This window comes from Micromesistius poutassou (genome assembly GCF_964030765.1).
Source record: "Micromesistius poutassou genome assembly, chromosome: 8".
Classification (NCBI taxonomy): domain Eukaryota; kingdom Metazoa; phylum Chordata; class Actinopteri; order Gadiformes; family Gadidae; genus Micromesistius; species Micromesistius poutassou.
Genome location: NC_140278.1, coordinates 20,576,298 through 20,604,264, shown reverse-complemented (window position 1 = coordinate 20,604,264; position 27,967 = coordinate 20,576,298). Strand labels below are relative to the sequence as shown.

At 44.1% G+C, this 27,967-nt stretch overlaps 4 protein-coding genes across 4 annotated transcripts in view; 3 read left to right on the top strand and 1 right to left on the bottom strand.

Moving 5' to 3' along the window:
* The first annotated feature begins 127 nt into the window (after positions 1–127).
* Positions 128–12,626, top strand: LOC311352087 (uncharacterized protein). The gene is made up of 8 exons (XM_084472285.1): positions 128–241; positions 9,425–9,700; positions 9,795–10,073; positions 10,567–10,821; positions 10,971–11,237; positions 11,324–11,431; positions 11,513–11,538; positions 12,162–12,626. Exons 1-8 carry the CDS (start codon positions 175–177, stop codon positions 12,300–12,302), a joined length of 1,419 nt encoding a protein of 472 aa, XP_084328411.1. The 5' UTR covers positions 128–174; the 3' UTR covers positions 12,303–12,626.
* On the top strand, positions 364–4,419 carry LOC311351654 (uncharacterized protein; the record flags this gene model as incomplete). The annotated part of the gene is made up of 8 exons (XM_084471826.1): positions 364–367; positions 1,020–1,250; positions 1,390–1,668; positions 2,155–2,409; positions 2,559–2,825; positions 2,912–3,019; positions 3,099–3,124; positions 4,160–4,419. The coding sequence occupies 8 exons, from the start codon at positions 364–366 to the stop codon at positions 4,241–4,243; spliced, it is 1,254 nt and encodes a 417-aa protein (XP_084327952.1). The 3' UTR covers positions 4,244–4,419.
* Positions 12,627–14,121: 1,495 nt separating the features above from the next.
* On the top strand, positions 14,122–18,700 carry LOC311352132 (allograft inflammatory factor 1-like). The gene is made up of 6 exons (XM_084472341.1): positions 14,122–14,207; positions 14,317–14,378; positions 14,565–14,631; positions 14,713–14,754; positions 14,835–14,997; positions 18,344–18,700. The coding sequence occupies exons 1-6, from the start codon at positions 14,189–14,191 to the stop codon at positions 18,429–18,431; spliced, it is 441 nt and encodes a 146-aa protein (XP_084328467.1). The 5' UTR covers positions 14,122–14,188; the 3' UTR covers positions 18,432–18,700.
* Positions 18,701–19,805: 1,105 nt separating this feature from the next.
* Positions 19,806–27,967, bottom strand: part of LOC311351011 (uncharacterized protein) — a 35,322-nt gene continuing 27,160 nt past the window's right edge. Inside the window, exons 31-33 of the mRNA XM_084471095.1 lie at positions 23,694–23,786; positions 21,089–21,163; positions 19,806–20,981 (exon numbers count right to left, since the gene is read on the bottom strand). Of these exons, the coding sequence (XP_084327221.1) occupies positions 20,958–20,981; positions 21,089–21,163; positions 23,694–23,786 (192 nt within the window). The 3' untranslated portion in view covers positions 19,806–20,957. The remainder of the gene's footprint in view (positions 20,982–21,088; positions 21,164–23,693; positions 23,787–27,967) is intronic.

Sequence of the window (27,967 nt, the reverse complement as noted above, 5' to 3'; positions counted from 1 at the left end):
GACCAAAGATGGATTTACTTACTACTACTTTTACTTCATGTGAGATAACATTTGAGGAACGTGTATGTTGTAATGTGGATTTCCTTCTGATAAAACTGAACGCCTTCACTTCCTGGATAAAGCAGATCAAGAGTGTTAAACACGAAGACTACCACACGATTCGTTGGAATAAAGATGTTTTCCTTACTTCTTTTAGGACTCTTTACATTTATCCGGACGACATATGGACTTCAAAATGCTGGTAATAGCAAACACTAACAATATAGAAAATAATGTGATGATTAAAGCCAAATTTATTATGAATAAAATATGTATTATGTATTCATTTTGTACTGTGATGATTAATAATAATACATACACACAATGTGTACACTTAATTAATTAGTAGTAGACAGAAAGAGGAAGTATTTGGAATGAGTTTGACTACTTACTACCTAAAGGTTTGGTTGTGGATGATGGCTCTCCTTCTTGTGTCTGGCTGAGGTGAAGCTGTGTATAGAGTTCTCCACAACTCTATACACAATATAATTCAGCTTCCAGATAACGTCAACATTCATCTATGTACCTATCTAGAATGAGCTAATGGTAATAAACTAATTCCAAAAACGAATTGTTGCTAATTGCTAATAAACGTAATAAGTTAGCATTCTAGGTTGAGTTGTGGAGCTAATGCTCTGAGACCTGGGGATTTACACCAGCGCGCTAATGCTAACCGCTACCGGGATCCTAGTGGATCTCTGATCTGATCGACAAAAAGTGTTCTCACCACTGGGAGGAGGAACCCTAACCCTGAACTAACCCTTTAAGTTGTGCTTCCTATACCGTTCACTGGTTTTATTAATTATATATATCATTTAAATATGTTTTAATTGTTAATTAGAGCCTTCCTGTACTTCCATCCATCTTTGTTGCATGATTTAATATAACTGAGCCTTACTTGTATGATGATATTCGAGGACTTTGTGATGTGTTATTTTGCTTATCCACCGATTCGGTTCTGAAGTGCGTTTTGTTCTCAGTCGTCTTTGCTGTGCTGGGGGACAGCGTCACTCTGCCGTGTCTCCTCCCCTCGGTCGGACCCTGCTCCGAGCTTCACTGGAACGTGAGCAGCATTACCCCGGGTATCTACTCAGAGGTGGCCCGGGCGGGTGTGGTCACAGCCGACCGCCCCCCCACGGTGAGGCTGGGGGCCGACTGCTCTCTGCACATCGACCGCCTGGAACAGGACAGCGCACGGACCTACGTGTGCGGTGATGGGCGGTCCCGTGCTCCACTGTCACTCGAGATTCTCCAAAGTAAGCATCTTGACCTTCTGAATAACTCCCACAGGGATCTGAAATTAAACTCAACCTGGTCTTACGTTTGCCCCTTTCCTTGTCATGTGCGCAGTGTCTTCGGCGGAAGCAGGTGAGGTGATGGAGATTCATTGTTTCCTCAACACTTTCAAAGGACTTGTCCGGGATTGTCACAAGGGGATCCGTCTGGAGTGGCTGAGTGAGACCAACACAACGTTGAACCCAGAAAGATTTTCCTTTCGGTCGCCCACAGAATGCTTCTCTAAACTTATCTTTAAGCCTAGACCGACGGACCATCGCAGAACGTGGAGGTGTCAGCTCAGAGAGAATGACGCTGTGGTAACCTCCCTCGGCTACACGATAAACATCACAGGTATCCATTGGCACTTGAATCTGCACTTTGTACTTTGTATTTGCCAAATTCTAGCAGCTTGAGTGTACGACCAATGCAGGTTTAACCTAGACTGGGTAGCCCCGCCCATTTTGCCAGCGATTTGAGTTCACTCTGCAGAAGGGTCTGGAGAAGACCAATACATTTCTTCCTAGTTTCGATACGTTTTTGCGGGAGCCAATCACCAAGCTGGCTTTTCCCCCTGGCGCGCTATTGGCTGGTTTAACACAATGACGACAGGGAAGCGACGGCAAGCAGCCAATTGTGTACAGACTCAATTTAACTCCGCCCGTTGATCACGCCTCTTGTGCTGAAGAAAATGACAGCAGCTTCCCCAGACCAACGTGCAATCCACGATTGAGCTCGGTCTGGCAATAGCCAGGCTAGGTTTAACCATGAAGTGTGTCACGACCATTTCCTTTTCAACGTGCGGTTGAGCTCTATCACATGCGGTCTCCTTTCACCCAGGTGGTATAGAGGAAGTATTTGCAGTGGTGGGCGAGTCGGTGTCCTTCTCTTGTGACACTTCATCCATCGCCGGCGGTGGGGTGCAGTGGGTGGGACCCCACCCTCGTCAGGACGGAGTCGGCCATCCAGCATTCACATTTAATAAACCCGACATCTCTGTGGCTGTCAGCCCGGGGCGGGCTGGGGATTACCAGTGCTCCCCTCATGGCGACCAAACTAAAGTCTTAGCCAAAGTCCGACTGCACACGCTCCACGGTAAGCTGTACAAACCGGTTTGGTTAAGACACAAACTAAAACACAATCATGATCTCGTCAAGAGGCGACGACTCGTGCACAGTGTGTTGTTCTTCACGTCGGGATGTTAAACATCCAGTGTGCTCTTCTGGTTGTGTTGCCCTTTGCAGTTTCTGCAGAGCAGCAGGAGGGCAGGAACCTCACCCTGAGCTGTCTGCTCACCTGCGCCCTGGACAGCTGTGATCAGGATGTGACGTTAGGCTGGACCAGGGGCAGCCAGTCCGGCGAGCTGAGCAGTGGTAGCCACGCGACCCTAAACACCATCACCTCTCACTGGTCCAATGCAGATGTGCAGCTCAGCAGCTCAGCCCCCGCTGTGTGCTCTGTGTATAAAGACGGGGTTCTGATGGCCTCCGCGACGTTGCGCTCCGCCAACAGTGAGTCTGTGATGCTGAGCTGTGGCCGTTGTTGTCTGAGGTAGAAGCCACGGTTGTTAACCCTAACAGTGATGATGTGGTCTCAGCAGCCGTGTCCCTGGTGGTGAGGTTAGTGCTGTCCCTCGGCTTCCTGCTGTCTGCCGCCGCCGTCGGAGGAGGGCTCTACGTCCATTCCAAGAAGAAAACGGAGACAGGTGACCGGTAGCTTCTGGTGGATGATCGTTATTTAAAAAACGTTGAACGTCAGTGGCTGATTGCTATTGTTTTTTTTAGGGAGCGAAGCAGTAGGAATGGAACCGGTAAGTAGGAGCAGTAACCTCCAGCAGCAATCCACAGCTACCGGGCCGATATAGTGTACAACCGCAACATTAGAACCTGATGTATCATTGGAATGCATGGCTACTGGGCCGATATATCGTAGGAACGCAACACTAGAACTCAATATATCCTAAGAATGGAACAACAGATCCCATCATAGGAATGCAACAATAGAACCCGATATATCATACGAATGCACGGCTATAGGCCGATATATCGTAGGAAAGCAACAATAGAACCCGATATATCGTAAGAATGCAACAATAGAACCCAATATATCGTAGGAATGCACGACTACTAGGCTGTTACGATACTGATCTCTATTATGTCGTGACCTCACCGCATCATAATGTCAGCAGTCGATTTCACATATTAAAGGTCCCATGGCATGAAAATGGAAGTGGAAGAACCAGAGGCGTCTGAGAACACAACGCAGTCGTTTGAGATTTATAATATCATCCGGAGGTGCAAACAGCTTTTGACCATGATAATATATATTATATATATATTATATATATATCTAAATATAATATTATTTAGATATAGAGCTCCAGGACTCCCGCCGGAGCACCCGGAGTGTTCAGTGTTCCACTGTAAACACTAGCACATGGTACCGTGGCCACAAGCTGCTCAGGGCCACACCCCCACCCTCCACCTTGACCCGCCTCTAAAAACGGGTTTGTGGAGAGCTCATTGTGGGACTGGCTCGTAGTGGCTGTAACTCTGCACCAAGGCTGAATTTCTAGAACGTCTTCAAGTACTGTATTAGGGGCCCACTAACACCTATATTAAAGCATCCATAAAATAGCATGCCATGGGACCTTTAACACACAACAGTGTAATGTTTTGTTAAAGAAATTGCATAATAAATGGATAGTTTATATAAGCCTTTTTCACAACAACCAATGATATACTACCTTTTGAACAGTATTGGCCGATGTACATTGTGGCCAATACATCGTGCATCTCTAACTTCTATTTTCTATGTTTGATGACCTCCTCTTTCTTCATCGCAGGCTCCAGTTTATGAAGTTATGCTTGGCAGGCCCGGACTGTCCATCGGGAGCACCGGGAGTTTTCCCGCTGGCCTTGCCTGCTAAATGGCCCGCAAGCCGCAGATTAAAAAAAAAATAATAATGTAAAAAAAAATGTTATTATTATTATTATTTTTTGCCCGCAGTTAGGCCACCGAACTTAAGAAGCAGGCCAGGCCAGTGCTTCCAGTTGCGGCAGCGCGATAGTTTGATAACCCCGTCAACAACTCCACCAGCCCGTAATCCCATACCAACCCCCCCAATAAGCAATAATCAAAAAATTAGCTCCTGAAAGCGTGTGTGTCCACTGAATGCTGTGTTGTTTTGTTTTTTCTCTATTTGTCAGGGATCCGCACAATTCACAGCTGCACCCCAATGTGTTGATGTGATGTTATCAAAAATTATTATTACTGTTAGCATCGCTTGTAATTTACTGCAATGGCAAAAGCTGTGAATGATGTGTCTGTTGAAAGATGTGTTGATAAAAAGCTGTAGAAAGAAAAGCTTGTGTCAATATGAATATCTATATGAATATTTATTTTAGTTATTGTTTATTTAATAGGGACAATACATACAACATTGCCACAAAAAAAATTAAGAAAATGTGATGCATACAAGACGTCTAGCTTCAGCTAATTTGCAGTCTTTGTTCCTGGTCAGGCTAGAGAAGGATAAAAGATACTGAATACAATAAGTGCAATAATACAAATACAGTGAATATATACCATGAATAAATAAACACAGCTACAAAATTTGGATTAAGAAATTACACAAGTTACATTAAACATTAATAAAGTGCTGTTTGACAGTGATTTGAGAGAAGTTAATGTTCACATTTCTGCTGCTGCTTGAGCCAATGTTTAGCTTTAACACTAAACATCTTTAGTTCTGTTTGGGATTTGATTTCTGGTGGTAAAGAATTCCATAGGTGTGTACCTTGCACTGAAAGGGATGATTGGCCGAATGTTGTCCTGCATTTTCGAATTTTACAGTTTTGCTTGCTCATGCTCCTTGTCATTGTCTTACAGTTGTCTGACTTAGTAAAAATCTGTGACATCGCTTGTGGGGCCAGTCCATTTACGCACTTAAAAACAACTTTCAAAAAAGAGAATTTTATAAAATTAGAAAAAGATAACAAATTATATTTCTCAATGATTTTACAATGGTGCCACTTTTGTGGCTTCTGATCTAAATTTTTTAAAGCTTGTTTATGGAGTGAGAATAAGGGTCTAGTTGCTGAATCAGTGGCCTGGCCCCAGGCAGTGATGCAGTAGGACAGATGTGAGAGGACCATAGCATGCAGGTATAAATGAGCTGCCCTATAAGAGAGACATGACCTGATGAGTCTGAAACAATTTAGACTAGTTTTTACAGTTTTAGACAGCTTCTTTATATGTGCTTCAAACTTAAGTTGAGGATCTAAAGTTACACCTAAATATTTAAACTTGTTTATCGCTTCAATGTCTTTACTATCAATAGTCATGTCAAATTTCTCTAAGGCTTTCTTTCTTATTGAGAAGCACATTGTTTTTTTGTGATTAAGTGTTAAGTCTTTCTGAAACAGTAACCATCTGTCTGCTTAAGATATCTGAGGCTTGACAGGGATTCTTTGCTGAGACATAAAACACTGTGTCATCAGCATACATCTGACATTCAGTGTCTGTGCAAATAGTAGGTAAATCATTTATGTATAAGCAAAAAAGAATAGGACCTAAAACTGATCCCTGTGGCAGACCAGTCTTACTGTTCAGAGGAGATGTTTTCACATTCTGTAAACGAACACAATGTTGCCGATATTTCAAATATGAGCTAAGCCAACTAACAGCAAGAGCAGAAAAATTAAATTCATGTCTTAATTTACTGATAAGTATCTCATGACTTACAGTGTCAAAGGCTTTCTTCAAGTCCAAAAACACTGTTCCAACCACATTTCCATTGTCAAGGGAACATTTTATTCTCTCAGTGAAATGGCACAGTGCCGTCTCAGTTGAACTTTTTTTACGAAATCCAAATTGTTTAGAATGATAAAACTGATTGTTTTCAAGATAGGTTATTAATTGATTGCATATAACCTTTTCAAGTACTTTTGACATTGCTGGGAGAATTGATATTGGTCTATAATTGCTGGCATCAGTTAATGCATCAGATTTATAAATTGGGGTAATAGTGGCCATTTTAAAACTTTGTGGAAATTTCCCTTGTTTAATGGACAAATTTATCAAATGGAGTAGTGGGTTTATCAAAATGGCACTATGTTTTTTCAAAAACAAAACATCAATCCCAAATGTATCTTTTGCCTTTGAGTTGTTTAATTGAATTATAATTTTTTGAATTTTGGTGCGGTCAGTTGACATATAAGATTATACATAATGAATGTATCTTACATTCATTATAAAGTACACACCTTTCAGGTTTCTGCTGTCTGGTCCTCCCCACCTGAGTCTGCTCGTTAAGCTAAGAGTCTCCCTCATGCCTCCATAGGGGAAGGTCCCGTTTCACTTTCACTTCCTGTCTGTCTGGCACAATGCTGGGGCCCCCTGCTTGAGCTGCTGCCCCCGCAACCCGACCCTGGATAAGCGGATGACGATGATGATGATGTTTCTATATTTAATGTCTCACACATGTGTAACTGGTAAATTAATTTATTATTATTATTTATTATTAATTTTATGAAGGGTTTTTCAGAGACTCACAACGCTGTATAATCTGACCAACAGCAACAAAAAACACGTATACACAGCAGAGGATAAAGCAATAGTCAGTGGAGTCAGGGTGGGTGGGGGGGGGGGGGGTTGGGGGTGAGAGAAAAGAGAGATTGCTCGCTGTAGGGACGGAGATTAAGGCCCAGTCCAATTTCTCTCCCTTTAACAAGAACACTTTGCTCTGAGTGCCCTTAGCTGCAAGTCAGCTCCCGAGCGGGGCTAGCGTTCAAGGGTTGATTTTAAGGGGAAAACAGCACTGCCCCTTGCTCCCTTAAGTATTGGGACACCCTACCCCTTCGCGGGCGCAAATTCTAGGGTTAGGGCTCAAATCTAGAGGAAGGGGGAGAATTGGGACAGGAGTCTTAATTTGAAGGCAGTGGTGGAGGCCTTCCTGATCCACCTGGGATCTGTTCCACAGCCGAGGTGCTAAAGGCCTTCGGGGGCGGAGCTCGCCTGTGTCTGGGCGAGACGGTCGCCAGGATGGAGCTCTTCCTGTTCACCGCCTACCTACTGCGGGACTTCCTGTTCCTCCCCGGCGGGGCGGGTCTACCGGACCTGGAGGGGGAAGCCAGCGTGGTGCTGAAGGTCAAGTCCTACGAGGTCATCGCTGTCCCCCGACCCCCTGAGTGAGAGTGACCACGCGGAGCTTTAATGAGGCATAACGTTCTTGATCCCGGCCCCCTGCGTGTGTGAAGGTTGTTAGGTCCGCCCCTGCGGCCCGGGGCGGAAAGTAAGAGGAAGCAGCAAGTAGACAGATGATAACATCATCATGAGTGACACAGATCTTAAAACAGGAAACCACCCAACATTCACACTCTTGTTGGATATGAAACAAAAAGCCACCCGAAAATAGGTCGTTGATGTACGCATTAATTAGGAACCATTTGTGTTGGGGTGGAGGACTGTAACGTTAAGCAGTGGGAGTCTGTCTGTCCAGGTGTGGGTCCAGGTGTAGGACTACCTCTTGATCTACTGGGTCAAAGACATCATGGTGTACACACAACTGAGGAAGCCAGCACGCTAGCACAGATGGTTATATAGCGTACCATTGTTTAATATAGTTCTTTAACTTTAACTTTAAACTTAAAAAAAGTATTGGTTATATTGTTTGTAAGTTATCAATATTCTGGATCAGGTGTGTAGGCCTATTGAGTTTTTTACACATGCGTCAATCTATAATATAACTCAAACATAGAAGGGTTGAAACGTGATCTACAAATGTGTCTCAGAGTGTAAACAGAGTGTGTACACACTCTGTTTACACTCTGAGACACATTTGTAGAACAGAGTGTTGAACAGAGTGAGGGTATCTAGTGTAGGATTAATGAAGTCCGCTTCTTGAATCCTGTACGGCTGATCTCTCACAGCCCAAAGGCGCCCCCCTGTGGAGAAAAATAAAACGGTGGCAAAGTTTGACCAAAGACGGATTTACTTACTACTACTTTTACTTTATGTGAGATAACATTTGCCTCCATATGATTTCAGTTTGGTTTCTTGGTCATTTGCCTTAACATAATGATTTGAAACACTCCTCACATTCAGGAGTGATTTGTTGTTAGTTGTTTGCAATAAGAGGAACGTGTATTATGTTGTAATGTGGATTTCCTTCTGACAAAACTGAACGCCTTCACTTCCTGGATAAAGCAGATCAAGAGTGTTAAACACGAAGACTACCACACGATTCGTTGGAATAAAGATGTTTTCCTTACTTCTTTTAGGACTCTTTACATTTATCCGGACGACGAATGCTGGTAATAGAAAACACTAACAATATAGAAAATAATGTGTTGATTAAAGCCAAATTTATTATGAATAAAATATGTATTATGTAGGCCTATTCATTTTGTACTGTGATGATTAATAATAATACATACACACAATGTGTACACTTAATTTAATTAGTAGTAGACAGAAAGAGGAAGTATTTGGAATGAATTTGACTACTTACTACCTAAAGGTTTGGTTGTGGATGATGGCTCTCCTTCTTGTGTCTGGCTGAGGTGAAGCTGTGTATAGAGTTCTCCACAACTCTATACACAATATAATTCAGCTTCCAGATAACGTCAACATTCATCTATGTACCTATCTAGAATGAGCTAATGGTAATAAACTAATTCCAAAAACGAATTGTTGCTAATTGCTAATAAACGTAATAAGTTAGCATTCTAGGTTGAGTTGTGGAGCTAATGCTCTGAGACCTGGGGATTTACACCAGCGCGCTAATGCTAACCGCTACCGGGATCCTAGTGGATCTCTGATCTGATCGACAAAAAGTGTTCTAAGTGCTCTCACCGCTGGGAGGAGGAACCCTAACCCTGAACTAACCCTTTAAGTTGTGCTTCCTATACCGTTCACTGGTTTTATTAATTATATATATCATTAAAATATGTTTTAATTGTTAATTAGAGCCTTCTTGTACTTCCATCCATCTTTATTGCATGATTTAATATAACTGAGCCTTACTTGTATGATGATATTCGAGGACTTTGTGATGTGTTATTTTGCTTATCCACCGATTCGGTTCTGAAGTGCGTTTTGTTCTCAGCCGTCTTTGCTGTGCTGGGGGACAGCGTCACTCTGCCGTGTCTCCTCCCCTCGGTCGGACCCTGCTCCGAGCTCCACTGGAACGTGAGCAGCATTATCCCGGGTATCTACACAGAGGTGGCCCGGGCGGGTGTGGTCACAGCCGACCACTCCCCCACGGTGAGGCTGGGGGCCGACTGCTCCCTGCACATCGACCGCCTGAAACAGGACAGCGCACGGACCTACGTGTGCGGTGATGGGCGGTCCAGTGCTCCACTGTCACTCGAGATTCTCCGAAGTAAGCATCTTGACCTTCTGAATAACTCCCACAGGGATCTGAAATTAAACTCAACCTGGTCTTACGTTTGCCCCTTTCCTTGTCATGTGCGCAGTGTCTTCGGCGGAAGTAGGTGAGGTGATGGAGATTCATTGTTTCCTCAACGATTTCAAAGGACTTGTCCGGGATTGTCACAAGGGGATCCGTCTGGAGTGGCTGAGTGAGACCAACACAACGTTGAACCCAGAAAGATTTTCCTTTCGGTCGCCCACAGAATGCTTCTCTAAACTTATCTTTAAGCCTAGACCGACGGACCATCGCAGAACGTGGAGGTGTCAGCTCAGAGAGAATGACGCTGTGGTAACCTCCCTCGGCTACACGATAAACATCACAGGTATCCATTGGCACTTGAATCTGCACTTTGTACTTTGTATTTGCCCATGAGCAAATTCTAGCAGCTTGAGTGTACGACCAATGCAGGTTTAACCTAGACTGGGTAGCCCCGCCCATTCTGCCAGCGATTTGAGTTCACTCTGCAGAAGGCTCTGGAGAAGACCAATACATTTCTTCCTAGTTTCGATACGTTTTTGCGGGAGCCAATCACCAAGCTGGCTTTTCCCCCTGGCGCGCTATTGGCTGGTTTAACACAATGACGACAGGGAAGCGACGGCAAGCAGCCAATTGTGTACAGACTCAATTTAACTCCGCCCGTTGATCACGCCTCTTGTGCTGAAGAAAATGACAGCAGCTTCCCCAGACCAACGTGCAATCCACGATTGAGCTCGGTCTGGCAATAGCCAGGCTAGGTTTAACCATGAAGTGTGTCACGACCATTTCCTTTTCAACGTGTGGTTGAGCTCTATCACATGCGGTCTCCTTTCACCCAGGTGGTATAGAGGAAGTATTTGCAGTGGTGGGCGAGTCGGTGTCCTTCTCTTGTGACACTTCATCCATCGCCGGCGGTGGGGTGCAGTGGGTGGGACCCCCCCCTCGTCAGGACGGAGTCGGCCATCCAGCATTCACATTTAATAAACCCGACATCTCTGTGGCTGTCAGCCCGGGGCGGGCTGGGGATTACCAGTGCTCCCCTCATGGCGACCAAACTAAAGTCTTAGCCAAAGTCCGACTGCACACGCTCCACGGTAAGCTGTACAAACCGGTTTGGTTAAGACACAAACTAAAACACAATCATGATCTCGTCAAGAGACGACGACTCGTGCACAGTGTGTTGTTCTTCACGTCCGGATGTTAAACATCCAGTGTGCTCTTCTGGTTGTGTTGCCCTTTGCAGTTTCTGCAGAGCAGGAGGAGGGCAGGAACCTCACCCTGAGCTGTCTGCTCACCTGCGCCCTGGACAGCTGTGATCAGGATGTGACGTTAGGCTGGAACAGGGGCAGCCAGTCCGGCGAGCTGAGCAGTGGTAGCCACGCGACCCTAAACACCATCACCTCTCACTGGTCCAATGCAGATGTGCAGCTCAGCAGCTCAGCCCCCGCTGTGTGCTCTGTGTATAAAGACGGGGTTCTGATGGCCTCAGCGACGTTGCGCTCCGCCAACAGTGAGTCTGTGATGCTGAGCTGTGGCCGTTGTTGTCTGAGGTAGAAGCCACGGTTGTTAACCCTAACAGTGATGATGTGGTCTCAGCAGCCGTGTCCCCGGTGGCGTGGTTAGCGCTGCCCCTCGGCCTCCTGCTGTCTGCCGCCGCCGTCGGAGGAGGACTCTACGTCCATTCCAAGAAGAAAACGGAGACAGGTGACCGGTAGCTTCTGGTGGATGATCGTTATTTAAAAAACGTTGAACGTCAGTGGCTGATTGTTATTTGTTTTTTTTTAGGGAGCGAAGCAGTAGGAATGGAACCGGTAAGTAGGAGCAGTAACCTCATACATCGTGGCAATCCACAGCTACCGGGCCGATATAGTGTACAACCGCAACATCAGAACCTGATGTATCATTGGAATGCACGGCTACTGGGACGATATATCGTAGGAAAGCAACAATAGAACCCGATATATCGTAAGAACGGAACAACAGAACCCATCATAGGAATGCAACAATAGAACTCGATATATCATACGAATGCACGGCTATAGGCCGATATATCGTAGGAAAGCAACAATAGAACACGATATATCGTAAGAATGCAACAATAGAACCCGATATATCGTAGGAATGCACGACTACTAGGCTGTTACGATACTGATCTCTATTATGTCCTCACCTCACCGCATCATAATGTCAGCAGTCGATTTCACATATTAACACACAACAGTGTGATGTTTTCTTAAAGAAATTGCAAAATAAATGGTTTATAGTTTTATAGTTTATATTAGCCTGGTTTTATAGTTTATATAAGCCTTTTTCACAACAACCAATGACATACCACCTTTTGAACGGTATTGGCCGATGTACATTGCGGCCAATACATCGTGCATCTCTAACTTCTACTTTCTATGTTTGATGGCCTCCTCTTTCTTCATCACAGGCTCCAGTTTATGAAGTTATCCCGGAAGAAACGACAAGTGTTAAATGTAACACCAGAAAGTTAAACTGTACTTCAGATGATGGTTTCTATGATCTGCTCCAAGTTGTAGATGATTCCAAAGCAAAGGGACTAATTCTATAAAACAAGTTGATAAAGGAGTTATAGTGAAATTATATTGGGTCAAAAGAAACTAAACTATTGTTTGGTAAACTTTGAATTTACCTTAAAAAACGAAGCAATAATCAAAAAATTTGCTCCTGAAAGTGTATGTGTCCACTGATTTCTGTGCCGTTTCGTTTTTTGTCTATTTGTCAGGGATCCGCACAATTCACAACTGCACCATAATGTGATGTTGTGATGTCATCAAAAATGATTATTGCTGTTAGCATCGCTTGTAATTTACTGCTATGGCAAAAGCTGTGAATGATGTGTCTGTTGAAAGATGTGTTGATAAAAAGCTGTAGAAAGAAAAGCTTGTGTCAATATGAATGTCTACATGAATGTGACATGATAGGGTTATACATAATGAATGTATCTTACATTCATTATAAAGTACACACCTTTCAGGTTACTGCTGTCTGGTCCTCCCCACCTGAGTCTGCTCGTTAAGCTCGTTAAGCTACGAGTCTCCCTCATGCCTCCATAGAAGGTCCCGCTTCACTTTCACTTCCTGTCTGTCTGTCTGGCGCAATGTTTTGTGTTGTATTCAATCATCTCTGTACCACTAATGTTTTTTCTTGGTTTTACCACTACCTGTTTCTATATTTAATGTCTCACACACATGTGTAACTGGAACATTTATAATGTGTTCATTTTGTGAAGGGTTTTTCCAGAGACTCACAACGCTGGACAATCTGACCAACAGCAACAAAAAACACACACACACACACACACTGAGTACCCTTAGCTGCAAGTCAGCTCCCGAGCTGGGCTAGTGTTCAAGGGTTGATTTTAAGGGGAAAACAGCACTACCCCTTGCTCCCTTAAGTATTGGGACACCCTACCCCTTCGCGGGCGCAAAATCTAGGGTTAGGGCTCAAATCTAGAGGAAGGGGGAGAATTGGGACATAGCCTGAGTCTTCATTTGAAGGCAGTGGTGGAGGCCTTCCGGATCCACCTGGGATCTGTTCCACAGCCGAGGTGCTGAAGGATCTGATCCACATGGAGCCCAGAGGAGGTAGGCCAGAGGAGGTAGGACAGAGGAGGTAGGACAGAGGAGGGTAGAGCAGAGGAGGGTAGGACAGAGGAGGGTAGGCTAGAGGAGGCCAGAGGAGGTAGGACAGAGGAGGGTAGAGCAGAGGAGGGTAGGGCAGAGGAGGTAGGACAGAGGAGGACAGAGGGTAGGACAGAGGAAGGTAGGACAGAGGAGGGTAGGACAGAGGAGGTAGGACAGAGGAGGGTAGGCTAGAGGAGGCCAGAGGAGGTAGGACAGAGGAGGGTAGAGCAGAGGAGGGTAGGGCAGAGGAGGTAGGACAGAGGAGGACAGAGGAGGTAGGACAGAGGAGGGTAGGCTAGAGGAGGTAGGACAGAGGAGGGTAGGACAGAGGAGGGTAGGCTAGAGGAGGCCAGAGGAGGTAGGACAGAGGAGGGTAGAGCAGAGGAGGACAGAGGGTAGGACAGAGGAAGGTAGGACAGAGGAGGGTAGGACAGAGGAAGGTAGGACAGAGGAGGGTAGGACAGAGGAGGGTAGGACAGAGGAGGGTAGGCTAGAGGAGGTAGGACAGAGGAGGGTAGAGCAGAGGAGGGTAGGACAGAGGAGGGTAGGCTAGAGGAGGTAGGACAGAGGAGGTAGGACAGAGGAGGGTAGGCTAGAGGAGGCCAGAGGAGGGTAGGACAGAGGAGGGTAGGGCAGAGGAGGTAGGCCAGAGGAGGTAGGACAGAGGAGGGTAGGACAGAGGAGGTAGGACAGAGGAGGACAGAGGAGGTAGGACCACATTGACCACAGATCCACTTCCTCATTCAGCACCAGAAGTGCTGCTGTACTTCCTCCCAGTGGACAGTTTCTCCTCCGTCACTGCAACAGAGAAATGGCGAAAATAACCCAAGGTGAGTCTGCATGGCCTCTACTCTGTGATGTAGGTCGGAGGTGTTTTGGTTTAAGCCGTTTAATCTAAAAGAAGGTTCTGGTTGGGTCGGTGCTGCCTGTCTGCTCCAGGGGGGAAGGCATTCGGTGCCCTCAAGTCCGCACAGGAAGACAAGCTCAACAGAATCAATGAGGTTGGTCCAAATAACTTACTTTACGCGATACTGATACCTCAACACGTAGTGCTACTACAACCAACACTGATTCTAAACATCACTGAATCAGTACTCCTACGACTCGTAGTACTAGTATGCTACTGATTCTAAACATCACTGAATCAGTTAACATCAGATTCCTTTATCTTTTTATTCGTCTTTCAGGATTTCCTCTCAGACACTCAATATGAAGAAGAGGAAGACCTTTCATCAAAGCTTGAATTGTTTAAAAGTAAATAAAGTAAGAAATTATCCTACACTATAGGTTGTGTATTTGTTTTTTAATAACCTGTATTAATTCTTTTTTTTACAGCTAAATACATGGAATTTGATCTGAATGACAGCGGAGACATAGGTAACAAAGAAAAGGATTACTGCAAGCGTTTGAGTCGAGGATTTGTGACCCACTACAATTAACTGACTTCTCTTTGGCAGACATCATGGGACTAAAACGAATGTTGGAGAAACTGGGCGTGGCCAAGACCCACTTGGAGCTGAAGAGGATTCTGTCTCAGGTGTCGGCGGGGAACCAGGAGACCATCTGCTACAGAGACTTCCTCCACATGATGTTGGGCAAGAAGAACACAATTCTGAAACTGTAAGTAGAAAAGAAGGAGCATAAATCAACGCCTCAGTGTAGTAAAGTGATTATGAGTATGATTTGGGTCTCTGTCGGGTGCTCCCATTTACTCTGCAGAATAAATATAACACAGCAACAACGTTCTAACCAGCACTCACTCACAACCAGCACTCACTCACTCACAAACAAACAGCTCTCACTCACTCACTCAAAACCAGCAGCCAAAGCCAACAACAGAGTCGTGTCAAAAAGGTCAGCTAGGACAGTTCCTAATTTTTCTCCACCAAGTTCTTCAATATGAATCCTGGTCTTACTTCTCTTTTTGTCGTACGCGCAGTTTATTTCTGCGCTGGACATGCATTGCTCGCTCCGCCAAGCAAGATTGCAACTAGTGCCGTGTGGTACGCCTCTGTCGAGGGCAAGGTCGCCAACCAAGAGGAACTACGATCCTAATTATCAGGATCAAAATATACTAGGACCTCTTAGTAACTCTTTGCACTGTTATGCACCTGGCCTAGGGGCGCCAAGCTACACAACAAAAACGATGGGAGACAGTTTTCCAAACAAAATAAGTATTTATTAAATAAACTAATTTAAGTGTTGAAATCATTATTCAAAATATGGGATGTGGAAGTCAGTAAATCAGTGGTGTGGAGTGTGTAGGCATGAGTGGATTATATGTGTGTGTTGTTTCAACAGAAGTGTTGAAAGGTGTGCATGGCTGTGGAGCTGAAAAGGAAATGAAATTAACAGAGAAGGAAGGACTGGGGAAGCAGGCTTTTATAGGGCGTTGGCACCCGGGCCCAGGTGCACGCCAATTGCCAATCAATTATGTCACTGCTCCCCAGTCCTAGAAACAAATAGACAACAGAATGAATAGGGGACAAAGCAAACAACCACCCATAACCATAGAACCTAAGAGTGCAATGACAAAGTACTATAATACACCATATACAGAGGGGTGTTCCAAGAACGGAGGTTTAACAAACAGAGTTAACGCTGAACTCTAGGTTGATTGATCCTGTGCCGACTAACCCAGAGCTGTCGGTTCCACAGCACCGGTTATGAATTAGTTTAATCAACACAGGGTTGGTTAACACAGGGTTGTGCGCGTTCACGGCAAACCTATAAAGACGTCACGTGATGTATGGATCATGGAAATCCTGATCAAAATGGCGAAACGGGCCGCATATTTTACCGATCTCGAGCAGAAATTCAAAGTGGACGATGATGATATTGCTATTCAAGGTACTAATTATTCTTTTTCGTCCCTCTGCAACTAAAGAATAAAAATTATGGAAGAAAAGTGTTTGGTGTTTTTTTTTATTGAAATGATTTCTGCAAATGTGGTCTCGCATCCTTTGTCCAGCCCTTACAACCATTTGCGGAATGTGTTCCTCCTCGAGGAACGGGTCAAAGGGGGGGAGGCATCTCTTTGCGCAGAGTGGCTATATTGTGGAGGACGGCGCATGCAACAATTACATTGCATGCCCGTTCCGGACAAACTCTTAGTCCACGTAGGCATTGGAATCTGGACTTATAGATTCCCGAATGTATTGATACTTATATCAATATCCCGAATGTATTTTCAATCTTAACGCGGGTTCTGCTGTGTGCCAGGTTAAATGTTGTCTGTGGTCCAGGAGCGGGATTAGGGTACGGGGTGATGAGCGTTGGGAGGCATGGATACCCTCGATCTCCTAGGAGATCCCATCGAATTGCCCTGCGATCAAATACAAACTTTTACCTATCTTGCACAAGCACAACAATTATATGAGGTCTATGATATTGTGGCGGGACTCTGTATAAAACTCAATATAAACGGGGGGAGATAACTAAAGGGGGACCGACAACGCCACCTGGGGAATTGCACCCCAGGAAATAAAGAACAAAGAAAATGTAACTATTACCGTAGGCCTACATAAATTATAAGGACACAGGTTCGAAAATCTAAAAGAGGCAGAGACAATATATATATTAAATGTTTATTTTAATACAATAATGATAAACACTAAATAAAGAAAACTGGAGTAAAACCAAACCAAACAACAAAACAAAAGTTATGTAAACCAGCAACCCAATTGTCAAAACAATGAAACAGAAAAGGGGAAATAACACAAAAGCAAAGTTAACCAAAGCAAACAAAAGAAAATATCAAAACAGAACAAAAACTAAAACAGAACAAAACTAAAGCAAAACTAAAACAGAACAGCAGCAGGGGATCCTAAAAACAAGAAACACAAATTAATAAAAAAGGAAAATTGGAACTCAAAACTGTTAAAAGGCGGGGACCCTACTCACCAACCCTGGTAGGCAACCAGCAGAGGTTGAGTTCAGCCATCTTGGCCATTTTATAGTGCACCTGGGTGCAGGGGGAGGAGCTAGGAAAGGCTGCGTTCGCAACCCCTACTGAGGATCACTACAATATGTTCATAATGCAACGCACCCTGTTGAAATGTATTGCTTACATTGGATGTGTGCCATCAATGCACCCAATTACATTAGGAAATCCTGAAATATAAGACCCAGATGAAAAGTCAACAAGGATAATTTCGGAGCCATTTGGGAACACTTAAAGTAGATAATGCTGACCTGCAAGTTGGTGAAACTCCATTTTAATGCGTCTCGTGGGTTTATGGCCTGGAAAAACGATGAAGTTACGCAACAACCGCTTCAGCGCAAGACAGACGCACGGAGCGGCAGACGGTAGCTTTGCCTATGTGCTCAGCATCTCCTACACTGTACAAAAAGCTACCCGTCGCAAAAAAACGGAAAGCTATGCAAATTGTTTGTAGTGAACTGAGGGCAGATCCACGATTGGTAACATTTGCAATGTAGGGTTGGAGAAGGCTATTTAAATATATCAAAGAATCACGTGAAAAACTATATCTCTCCAGCAAAAAGTCATCCGGAAAGGACAATATGTCGAGCCGTGGTCTAATTAATCTCTGTGAATTGCACGAATTATTTGCGCTCCGATATCAATAGGCGAACACGTAAAAGCTGCGATAAACGCGGGTTTAAATAGCCTACTCTGAGCAAAACAGGGTTATCTTCCAAACTTAACCTGCGCAAAACCTGCTCCGACCAGGTTTGATTGAGAGCATATGTTTCTATAGCAACTTACATACCGTGTTCATTTTGGAACGGAAAACCTAGGGTTGCCGCTAACCCTGGGTTAACTTAGCTGGGTGAGTGTTAAAACCGGCTTTGTGGAACACCCCTCAGGGAACCGTCACAGCACGTTGACGCTTCAAAGAAATAAAACACGTTCCGTATTCATGGTTAACGCTGCACATGTCTTCATCGTGGAAGAAAATAGCAACAAAATTCACCAGCATATGTTGTTGTGTTTCTCTAACAGGATTCTGATGTTTGAGGGCATGGGTAAGGACAAGGAACCTGTGGCCACTGGACAGCCGAGTCGCAAGACCTTCGCTGACCTACCCTGACCAGATCACATTCACTCCGCTGGGCTTCAGATCAGCAGCCTGCAATTTGGCTTTCCGGAGAAAAAGATATGGAAATGAAATGCTTGTCGTTTTTACACTGATCACTTCATCTTCATCTTCATCACTCCTCTTTGATGAATGATGAGTGACCCGACCACGGATAAGCGGTTGAAGAGTTTTTACACATTTTACGTAATATTGAAAGACAAACACAAAATGGTTAATTCAGTAAATAAAGAATACATTTACCAGAATGCTTTATATTTGAAAGAAAAACCAAAATGTTCTTGTTTATGGGAAGAAGAAATGTTATAAAATGTTATAATATTTATATATTATTTAATTTATACATATAAATATTTATTCGAAGGTGGGTAGACCTTAATATGGAATTGACCAAGAGAACCACATACACACACACTAACCACACACACACACACACACACACCCTGACAACCACATCTTCACAATCATAATACGCCACATACACACAAAACAAGACAAGACAAGACAACCACATCCTCTTATGAGCACAACGCTTGGAGGGAAATGAAACTCGTCAACATTAAAAACACCAAGACTTTGTTTGAAGGTTCAAATGAATTAATTAAATTGTCCTGTCTCCTTAAGTAAGCCTTTTAAACTCTTATTCAATGGTATTTGTTGCACATAATAATAATAATAATCATAACCATTATAGCAACCTGGTTAGCTGTGTCTCTTAGGGCGCTTGCTGTAGCCATGGTCTGTATATTTATTTATATTTATTAATTCCAACTGGAATGCACGCACATGAAGAACCGGAGCGAACACGACGCATATTTGTGCACATTAAGTTTTATTAGCTTTTATAAAAAAAAAAAAAAAAAAAGACAAGTCACAACAAAGCATCGCTATTATTTTTTTCAAGTCTAAAAACTATTCCTCTACATTTAATTCCCCTTGGTCCAACTGGAAGGCTACGTGAACAAACTCTTTCATAAAAAAAAAAAAAAAACGAACTATCTCAAAAGGCTTCCACTGTACGTGCGCTCTTCGTCTGGAGGAGCGAGGGACACTGACTGCGAGGGAGCTCTACCCAGAAGCGTGGCGTAAAGCGCGTGAGAACGTCCTACTCTATATTAGGTGCGGTCAAACTTCTTTGCTAAACTTTGTCAATAAAAAAAAAAATGCAAAATTTATTCATCAGTGTGACATGTCTCATTAAAGGAGCCTGCAGACAGACGACGTGTGTTGAGAGAGAGAGAACTCACTCAGGACAAACCACATTAAAGTGTCTACTTTACAAATAAATTACTGTGTAGTAGTAGCAGAACATGCACAAAAGACCGACCAATGCCCCCCCCACCCCCGCCCCCCGCCCCCCGCCCCCCGCCCCCCGCCCCGCCTCCGTGACAGAAGGGCTGCCGTCACCTCCCACTGGTTGCCGTGGAAACCAAGCTTCACGTTACACTCAACCTCGACCTGCTGGAGACGGACGAGGTCGTCATGGATGGATATGAGCACGTGAACATTCCTTATACAATCACCACGAGGCCCGTGGTCACACAAACAATATTAAAAACCTGAGATTCGCAGACCAAAGCTCGTCAAATATCGTGGACTGATGATGAAACGTGACGGACGATGAAGGTCAATGGAGGAACGGTAGAGGTGTGACACCGTTCAGCTTGACGTATCCCTTGCTGAGTGACAGCTCACGACAGTTTGAAACTAGTGGACATATTCAGTAGTGCACATGAAGACTATTATTGATATGGTCCCTTATTAAATAAAAGCAACTGGTAAGTCAATTTGTTAACCTAGAAGTGAATGAGCAGATTGAATGCATTACGTACAACCCCCCCCACCCCCCATCTTATACAAACGCTACAAAAGTATTAATTCTATAAAATACAAACATTTTAAAATATATTTTAAAATTTTGAGTTCAAACTTTACAATAATGTGTAAGCTACTGAGAGTTGGCTACGTGTAGGACAAATAGGTTTTGAGTTTTGTTACCCTGAGAAATAAGCCATCCAAATTTAGCACATAACGTCCTTGTTCTATTTTGTTGAGGTATATTAAATATTGAAGAAGTCTGAGTAAACAAGGGTTTCATTGTTCAATGTTACAAAATCTGCGTAGGCCACAATAATAAAACATAATACCTGTATAAAATTGAAAATTAAAAGAAAAATATTTTCAATCTCCCATCAAAAAAATTTGAAAAATTCTTATCAAATTGCCAAATAGAACGTGTATAATTTGTGTGTGTGTTTTGAACCCCAGGTGAGAATAAGCATTTGTTAAAAAAGCAAAAGCCAGTTTGGAAGCTCCACTTGAGTTTCCATGAAGGGATTTATCTACGAAGACGTTTCTACTAAGCCCGCTACTGATAGGTGCACACATTAAGGGGGACGGGACGCTAGCTGGGTCTGATTGGGGGACGAGTGGTCAGGTGACTGCGGTCCGATTGGCTGTGGGGTTGCGACCACCGACATGTGGTGCTCAACAGAACTGAGGAAGACGAAGGTTCACCGGTTACATTGATGTTCCGTCATGTCCCTGAAACACACACACACACACACACACACGACATCTGTCTCAGAACAAGAACACACGATACGCTGCATTATCACTGAGCAGTCACATCAGGATCAGGGGATTCTGACCTCCTCAACTTCAGATTCTGCACTGATGACGATTCTCTTCTCGACACGCGTCTCCGTGGATCCACTTTTCACCACCTGACCAAAGGGAGGATACATTATCAACAACACATAGTGAATAAAGACAGGTACATTATCAACAACACATAGTGAATAAAGACAGGTACATTATCAACAACACATAGTGAATAAAGACAGGTACATTATCAACAACACATAGTGAATAAAGACAGGTACATTATCAACAACACATAGTGAATAAAGACAGGTACATTATCAACAACACATAGTGAATAAAGACAGGTACATTATCAACAACACATAGTGAATAAAGACAGGTGGCTACATTATCAACAACACATAGTGAATAAAGACAGGTGGCTACATTATCAACAACACATAGTGAATAAAGACAGGTGGCTACATTATCAACAACACATAGTGAATAAAGACAGGTAGCTACATTATCAACAACACAGTGAATAAAGACAGGTGGCTACATTATCAACAACACATAGTGAATAAAGACAGGTGGCTACATTATCAACAACACATAGTGAATAAAGACAGGTAGCTACATTATCAACAACACAGTGAATAAAGACAGGTGGCTACATTATCAACAACACATAGTGAATAAAGACAGGTGGCTACATTATCAACAACACATAGTGAATAAAGACAGGTAGCTACATTATCAACAACACATAGTGAATAAAGACAGGTACATTATCAACAATACATAGTGAATAAAGACAGGTAGCTACATTATCAACAACACATAGTGAATAAAGACAGGTAGCTACATTATCAACAACACATAGTGAATAAAGACAGGTAGCTACATTATCAACAACACATAGTGAATAAAGACAGGTAGCTACATTATCAACAACACATAGTGAATAAAGACAGGTGGCTACATTATCAACAACACATAGTGAATAAAGACAGGTGGCTACATTATCAACAACACATAGTGAATAAAGACAGGTAGCTACATTATCAACAACACATAGTGAATAAAGACAGGTGGCTACATTATCAACAACACATAGTGAATAAAGACAGGTGGCTACATTATCAACAACACATAGTGAATAAAGACAGGTGGCTACATTATCAACAACACATAGTGAATAAAGACAGGTGGCTACATTATCAACAACACATAGTGAATAAAGACAGGTAGCTACATTATCAACAACACATAGTGAATAAAGACAGGTGGCTACATTATCAACAACACATAGTGAATAAAGACAGGTAGCTACATTATCAACAACACATAGTGAATAAAGACAGGTGGCTACATTATCAACAACACATAGTGGATAAAGACAGGTAGCTACATTATCAACAACACATAGTGAATAAAGACAGGTAGCTACATTATCAACAACACATAGTGAATAAAGACAGGTGGCTACATTATCAACAACACATAGTGAATAAAGACAGGTAGCTACATTATCAACAACACATAGTGAATAAAGACAGGTAGCTACATTATCAACAACACATAGTGAATAAAGACAGGTGGCTACATTATCAACAACACATAGTGAATAAAGACAGGTAGCTACATTATCAACAACACATAGTGAATAAAGACAGGTGGCTACATTATCAACAACACATAGTGAATAAAGACAGGTAGCTACATTATCAACAACACATAGTGAATAAAGACAGATAGCTACATTATCAACAACACATAGTGAATAAAGACAGGTGGCTACATTATCAACAACACATAGTGAATAAAGACAGGTAGCTACATTATCAACAACACATAGTGAATAAAGACAGGTAGCTACATTATCAACAACACATAGTGAATAAAGACAGGTAGCTACATTATCAACAACACATAGTGAATAAAGACAGGTAGCTACATTATCAACAACACATAGTGAATAAAGACAGGTAGCTACATTATCAACAACACATAGTGAATAAAGACAGGTGGCTACATTATCAACAACACATAGTGAATAAAGACAGATAGCTACATGATCAATGAAGACATGCTAAATAAAGACAGGTAGCTACATTATCAACAACACATAGTGAATAAAGACAGGTAGCTACATGATCAATGAAGACATGCTAAATAAAGACAGGTAGCTACATTATCCATAAACGCAGAGGTAGCTACATTATCAATAAAGACAGGTAGCTACATTATCAGACAAAGGTAGCTACATTATCAATAAACGCAGAGATAGCTACATTATCAATAAAGACAGGTAGCTCCATTATCAATAAAGACAGGTAACTACATTATCAATAAAGACAGATGTAGCTCCATTATCAATAAAGACAGGTAGCTCCATTATCAATAAAGACAGAGGTAGCTACATTATCAATAAACGCAGAGGTAGCTACATTATCAATAAAGACAGGTAGCTACATTATCAATAAACGCAGAGGTAGCTACATTATCAATAAAGACAGGTAGCTACATTATCAATAAAGACAGAGGAGCTACATTATCAATATATTATCATTATCGACAGAGGTAGCTACATTATCAATAAAGACAGGTAGCTCCATTATCAATAAAGACAGGCTAAATAAAGACGGAGGTAGCTAGAGAGCAGACCTTTGAGATGTGGGTGGTGGTCATGGTGACTCCACTCTCTGAGGAGAAGGTGGTGCTGCTGTCTTTGTCTCCGTCCGACCCGTCGCTGGTGATCTGAAACATCAGAACACAAAGGGCTCAGTGGCTGCAGGGACGGGACGGCTGCTGCTCAGACCCCCATCACCACCACTACCATCACTACCATCACCACACCAGGACCGGCTCCACAGCTACAGCCCCCAACCATGCTGGACCAGGGGACTGGACCAGGGGGCAGGAGCAGGGTCCTGGGACTGAGACCAGGGGGCTGGACCAGGGGACAGGACCAGGGGAGAGGACCAGGGGACAGGAGCAGGGGACTGGACCAGGGGACAGGAGCAGGAGACTGAGACCAGGGGACTGGGACCGAGACCAGGGGACTGGGACCGAGACCAGGGGACTGGGACCAGGACCAGGGGAGAGGACCAGGGGACAGGACCAGGGGACTAAGACCAGGGGACAGGGCCAGGGGACTGGACCAGAGGACTGGGACCAGGACCAGGGGACTAGTAGGAGGGCGCTACCTGTGCCAGCTGGTAGGTGACCGTCTGGGTGGGGGTGACGGGGCCGTGGTGGTGGAGGTGTGGTTGGGAGGGTAGGTGGGGGCCGTGGTGGGGGTCTGCACTAGAGGGGAGACCTTCCTGACCCCACAGCAACACCTTGTATGGTGATGTACTGGTCTAGTTAATAGTATAACTAGTATAGTGATGTACTACAGTCTAGTTAATAGTATAACTGTGTATTACAGTATAGTGATGTACTACAGTCTAGTTAATAGTATAACTGTGTATTACAGTATAGTGATGTACTACAGTCTAGTTAATAGTATAACTGTATTACAGTATAGTGATGTACTACAGTCTAGTTAATAGTATAACTGTATTACAGTATAGTGATGTACTACAGTCTAGTTAATAGTATAACTGTATTACAGTATAGTGATGTACTACAGTCTAGTTAATAGTATAACTGTATTACAGTATAGTGATGTACTACAGTCTAGTTAATAGTATAACTGTATTACAGTATAGTGATGTACTACAGTCTAGTTAATAGTATAACTGTGTATTATAGTATAGTGATGTACTACAGTCTAGTTAATAGTATAACTGTATTACAGTATAGTGATGTACTACAGTCTAGTTAATAGTATAACTGTATTACAGTATAGTGATGTACTACAGTCTAGTTAATAGTATAACTGTATTACAGTATAGTGATGTACTACAGTCTAGTTAATAGTATAACTGTATTACAGTATAGTGATGTACTACAGTCTAGTTAATAGTATAACTGTGTATTATAGTATAGTGATGTACTACAGTCTAGTTAATAGTATAACTGTATTACAGTATAGTGATGTACTGGTCTAGTTAATAGTATAACTGTATTACAGTATAGTGATGTACTACAGTCTAGTTAATAGTATAACTGTATTACAGTATAGTGATGTACTGGTCTAGTTAATAGTATAACTGTATTACAGTATAGTGATGTACTACAGTCTAGTTAATAGTATAACTGTATTACAGTATAGTGATGTACTACAGTCTAGTTAATAGTATAACTGTGTATTATAGTATAGTGATGTACTACAGTCTAGTTAATAGTATAACTGTATTACAGTATAGTGATGTACTACAGTCTAGTTAATAGTATAACTGTGTATTATAAGAGAGCTCAGTGATTGGCCGCCCTCCTTCTCACCACCAGCGAATAAAAAACAAACAAAAACAAAAAACAAAACAAAAGCCCAGAGAGCCAGTTGACCACAGGTCACAACGAGAGACCAGCACCCACCACTAGAGACCAGTACTGGAGACCAGCACCCACCACTAGAGACCAGTACTGGAGACCAGCACCCACCACTAGAGACCAGTACTAGAGACCAGCACCCACCACTAGAGACCAGTACTAGAGACCAGCACCCACCACTAGAGACCAGTACTGGAGACCAGCACCCACCACTAGAGACCAGTACTGGAGACCAGCACCCACCACTAGAGACCAGTACTGGAGACCAGCACCCACCACTAGAGACCAGTACTGGAGACCAGCACCCACCACTAGAGACCAGTACTGGAGACCAGCACCCACCACTAGAGACCAGTACTGGAGACCAGCACCCACCACTAGAGACCAGTACTGGAGACCAGCACCCACCACTAGAGACCAGTACTGGAGACCAGCACCCACCACTAGAGACCAGTACTGGAGACCAGCACCCACCACTAGAGACCAGTACTAGAGACCAGCACCCACCACTAGAGACCAGTACTGGAGACCAGCACCCACCACTAGAGACCAGTACTGGAGACCAGCACCCACCACTAGAGACCAGTACTGGAGACCAGCACCCACCACTAGAGACCAGTACTGGAGACCAGCACCCACCACTAGAGACCAGTACTGGAGACCAGCACCCACCACTAGAGACCAGTACTGGAGACCAGCACCCACCACTAGAGACCAGTACTGGAGACCAGCACCCACCACTAGAGACCAGTACTGGAGACCAGCACCCACCACTAGAGACCAGTACTGGAGACCAGCACCCACCACTAGAGACCAGTACTAGAGACCAGCACCCACCACTAGAGACCAGTACTGGAGACCAGCACCCACCACTAGAGACCAGCACCCACCACTAGAGACCATCAGACACAGAGGAGCACCTTCAGAGGAACCATGCTGGGAGGGGAGGGGAGGGAGAGACGGACCCAGGTCCAGGTCCAGGTCCAGGGTTAGCATCAGGGGGGTCAGGGGGGGGTCATGACGGGGCCATGCAGGAGGACCCGGCAGGACTCAGGTCCAGGGTCATCAGGGGAGGGTCAGAATCAGGCCATGCAAGAGGGTCTGTGACTGAAGTACCTGCTCAGTGTGGACCAGCTGTGGACCAGCTGAGGACCAGCTGAGGACCAGCTGTGGACCAGCTGAGGACCAGCTGTGGACCAGCTGTGGACCAGCTGAGGACCAGGGGGGGCTGGAGGACCCAGATAATCTCCACAGCGTTGTGATGGAGCCTCCACCTTCTCCTCCCACTCAGGTCTCCCCCTAAGGCCCCCTTACAGGAAGCCCTGAGGACCCTCCACCTCAGGGCTCTCCGTAACTCCACCCTCTTCTCTGATCACATGACCCCTCATTAACTCCACCCTCTTCTCTGATCACATGACCCCTCATTAACTCCACCCTCTTCTCTGATCAAATGACCTCTCATTAACTCATTTATAAATTAACGTTTGTATATGTTTGAGTATTTATTATAGCTAAGCTATTAGCTTCATGGCTTTGTTGAAAACGGAAAGTATATTTTGGTGTAAATGTGATTAAATTAATTTACGGATATCAACAAAATAAGTTTGATGAAAGCAAGGGCAACTCCTCAACAACAAACCTGGGGTCACTTCAGAGCAAGCACACAATAGCATCTAGAACTTATATGGAATACTTTTAATTATTGTTCATCCATCATGCAACATCAGACCATTTCTATTTCTTAAATCCATCCTAATAAGCTGCCTCAAGATTGAAAAGGGGCTGAGATTTAACCAGAGCCAGTCCACTAAACATCACGACTAAAAAGGATTCAAAAACGTCCGTAAGTAAGCCGAGAGTTTCCCTAAGACGAAGAAGTACGCTCGGCATTCCGACCCCCCCGTGTGATTTCCAACCCTCTAGTCACTGGGAATCCCGAGTTCGTAGTTCCTTAGCGTGCGAACGAGAAGCGGGCTCCGGAAACGTCCGCACGGTCGAGTCTCTCTCTGAAGACACCGTCGTGTAGGTGCGAAGACTTCATTGTAACGTGCGGTCTTTACTCAGTCTCTGAAAGATACTGGTGACAAAGAGCGCGGAGAAATGGAATGCCGGCGAGAAGCAGGGTGGAGCGAGGGTGGAGCGAAGGCGGAGCGAAGGCGGAGCAGGGGGTGTGTCGAACCCCTTCTGAAGAGCGGCAGGAGGAGTGAGACAAGGAAGAATGCAGCGGTGGAGTGGTTGAAGCAGAAGGATGTAGAGAAGCAGGAGGAAGAGGAGGAGGAGGAGGAGGAGGAGGAGCAGAAGGCTAGATGGTCAGGTGACGGGCCGTTCACCGGTCGCTCAGCTGCGTTTGGAGTAGAAGTCTAGGAGGGGGCCGCGGGGGAGACGGGTGACAAACTGAGGGCCGGGGGGGGGGGGGGGGGGGGGAGGGGAGGAGAGAGATGGGGAGGAGGAGGGGGAAGGAGGAAGGAGGAGGGGGAGGAGGAAGGGAGGAGGAGAGAGAG

Coding starts and splice junctions, on each gene's coding strand:
- LOC311352087 (XM_084472285.1), top strand. CDS start 175: ATGTTTTCCTTACTTCTTTTAGGACTCTTTACATTTATCCGGACGACA. Junction 242..9,424: donor ATATGGACTTCAAAATGCTG/GTAATAGCAAAC, acceptor TTTTGTTCTCAG/CCGTCTTTGCTGTGCTGGGG. Junction 10,074..10,566: donor CTACACGATAAACATCACAG/GTATCCATTGGC, acceptor CCTTTCACCCAG/GTGGTATAGAGGAAGTATTT.
- LOC311352132 (XM_084472341.1), top strand. Junction 14,632..14,712: donor AAAGCTTGAATTGTTTAAAA/GTAAATAAAGTA, acceptor TTTTTTTTACAG/CTAAATACATGGAATTTGAT. Junction 14,755..14,834: donor GAATGACAGCGGAGACATAG/GTAACAAAGAAA, acceptor TCTCTTTGGCAG/ACATCATGGGACTAAAACGA.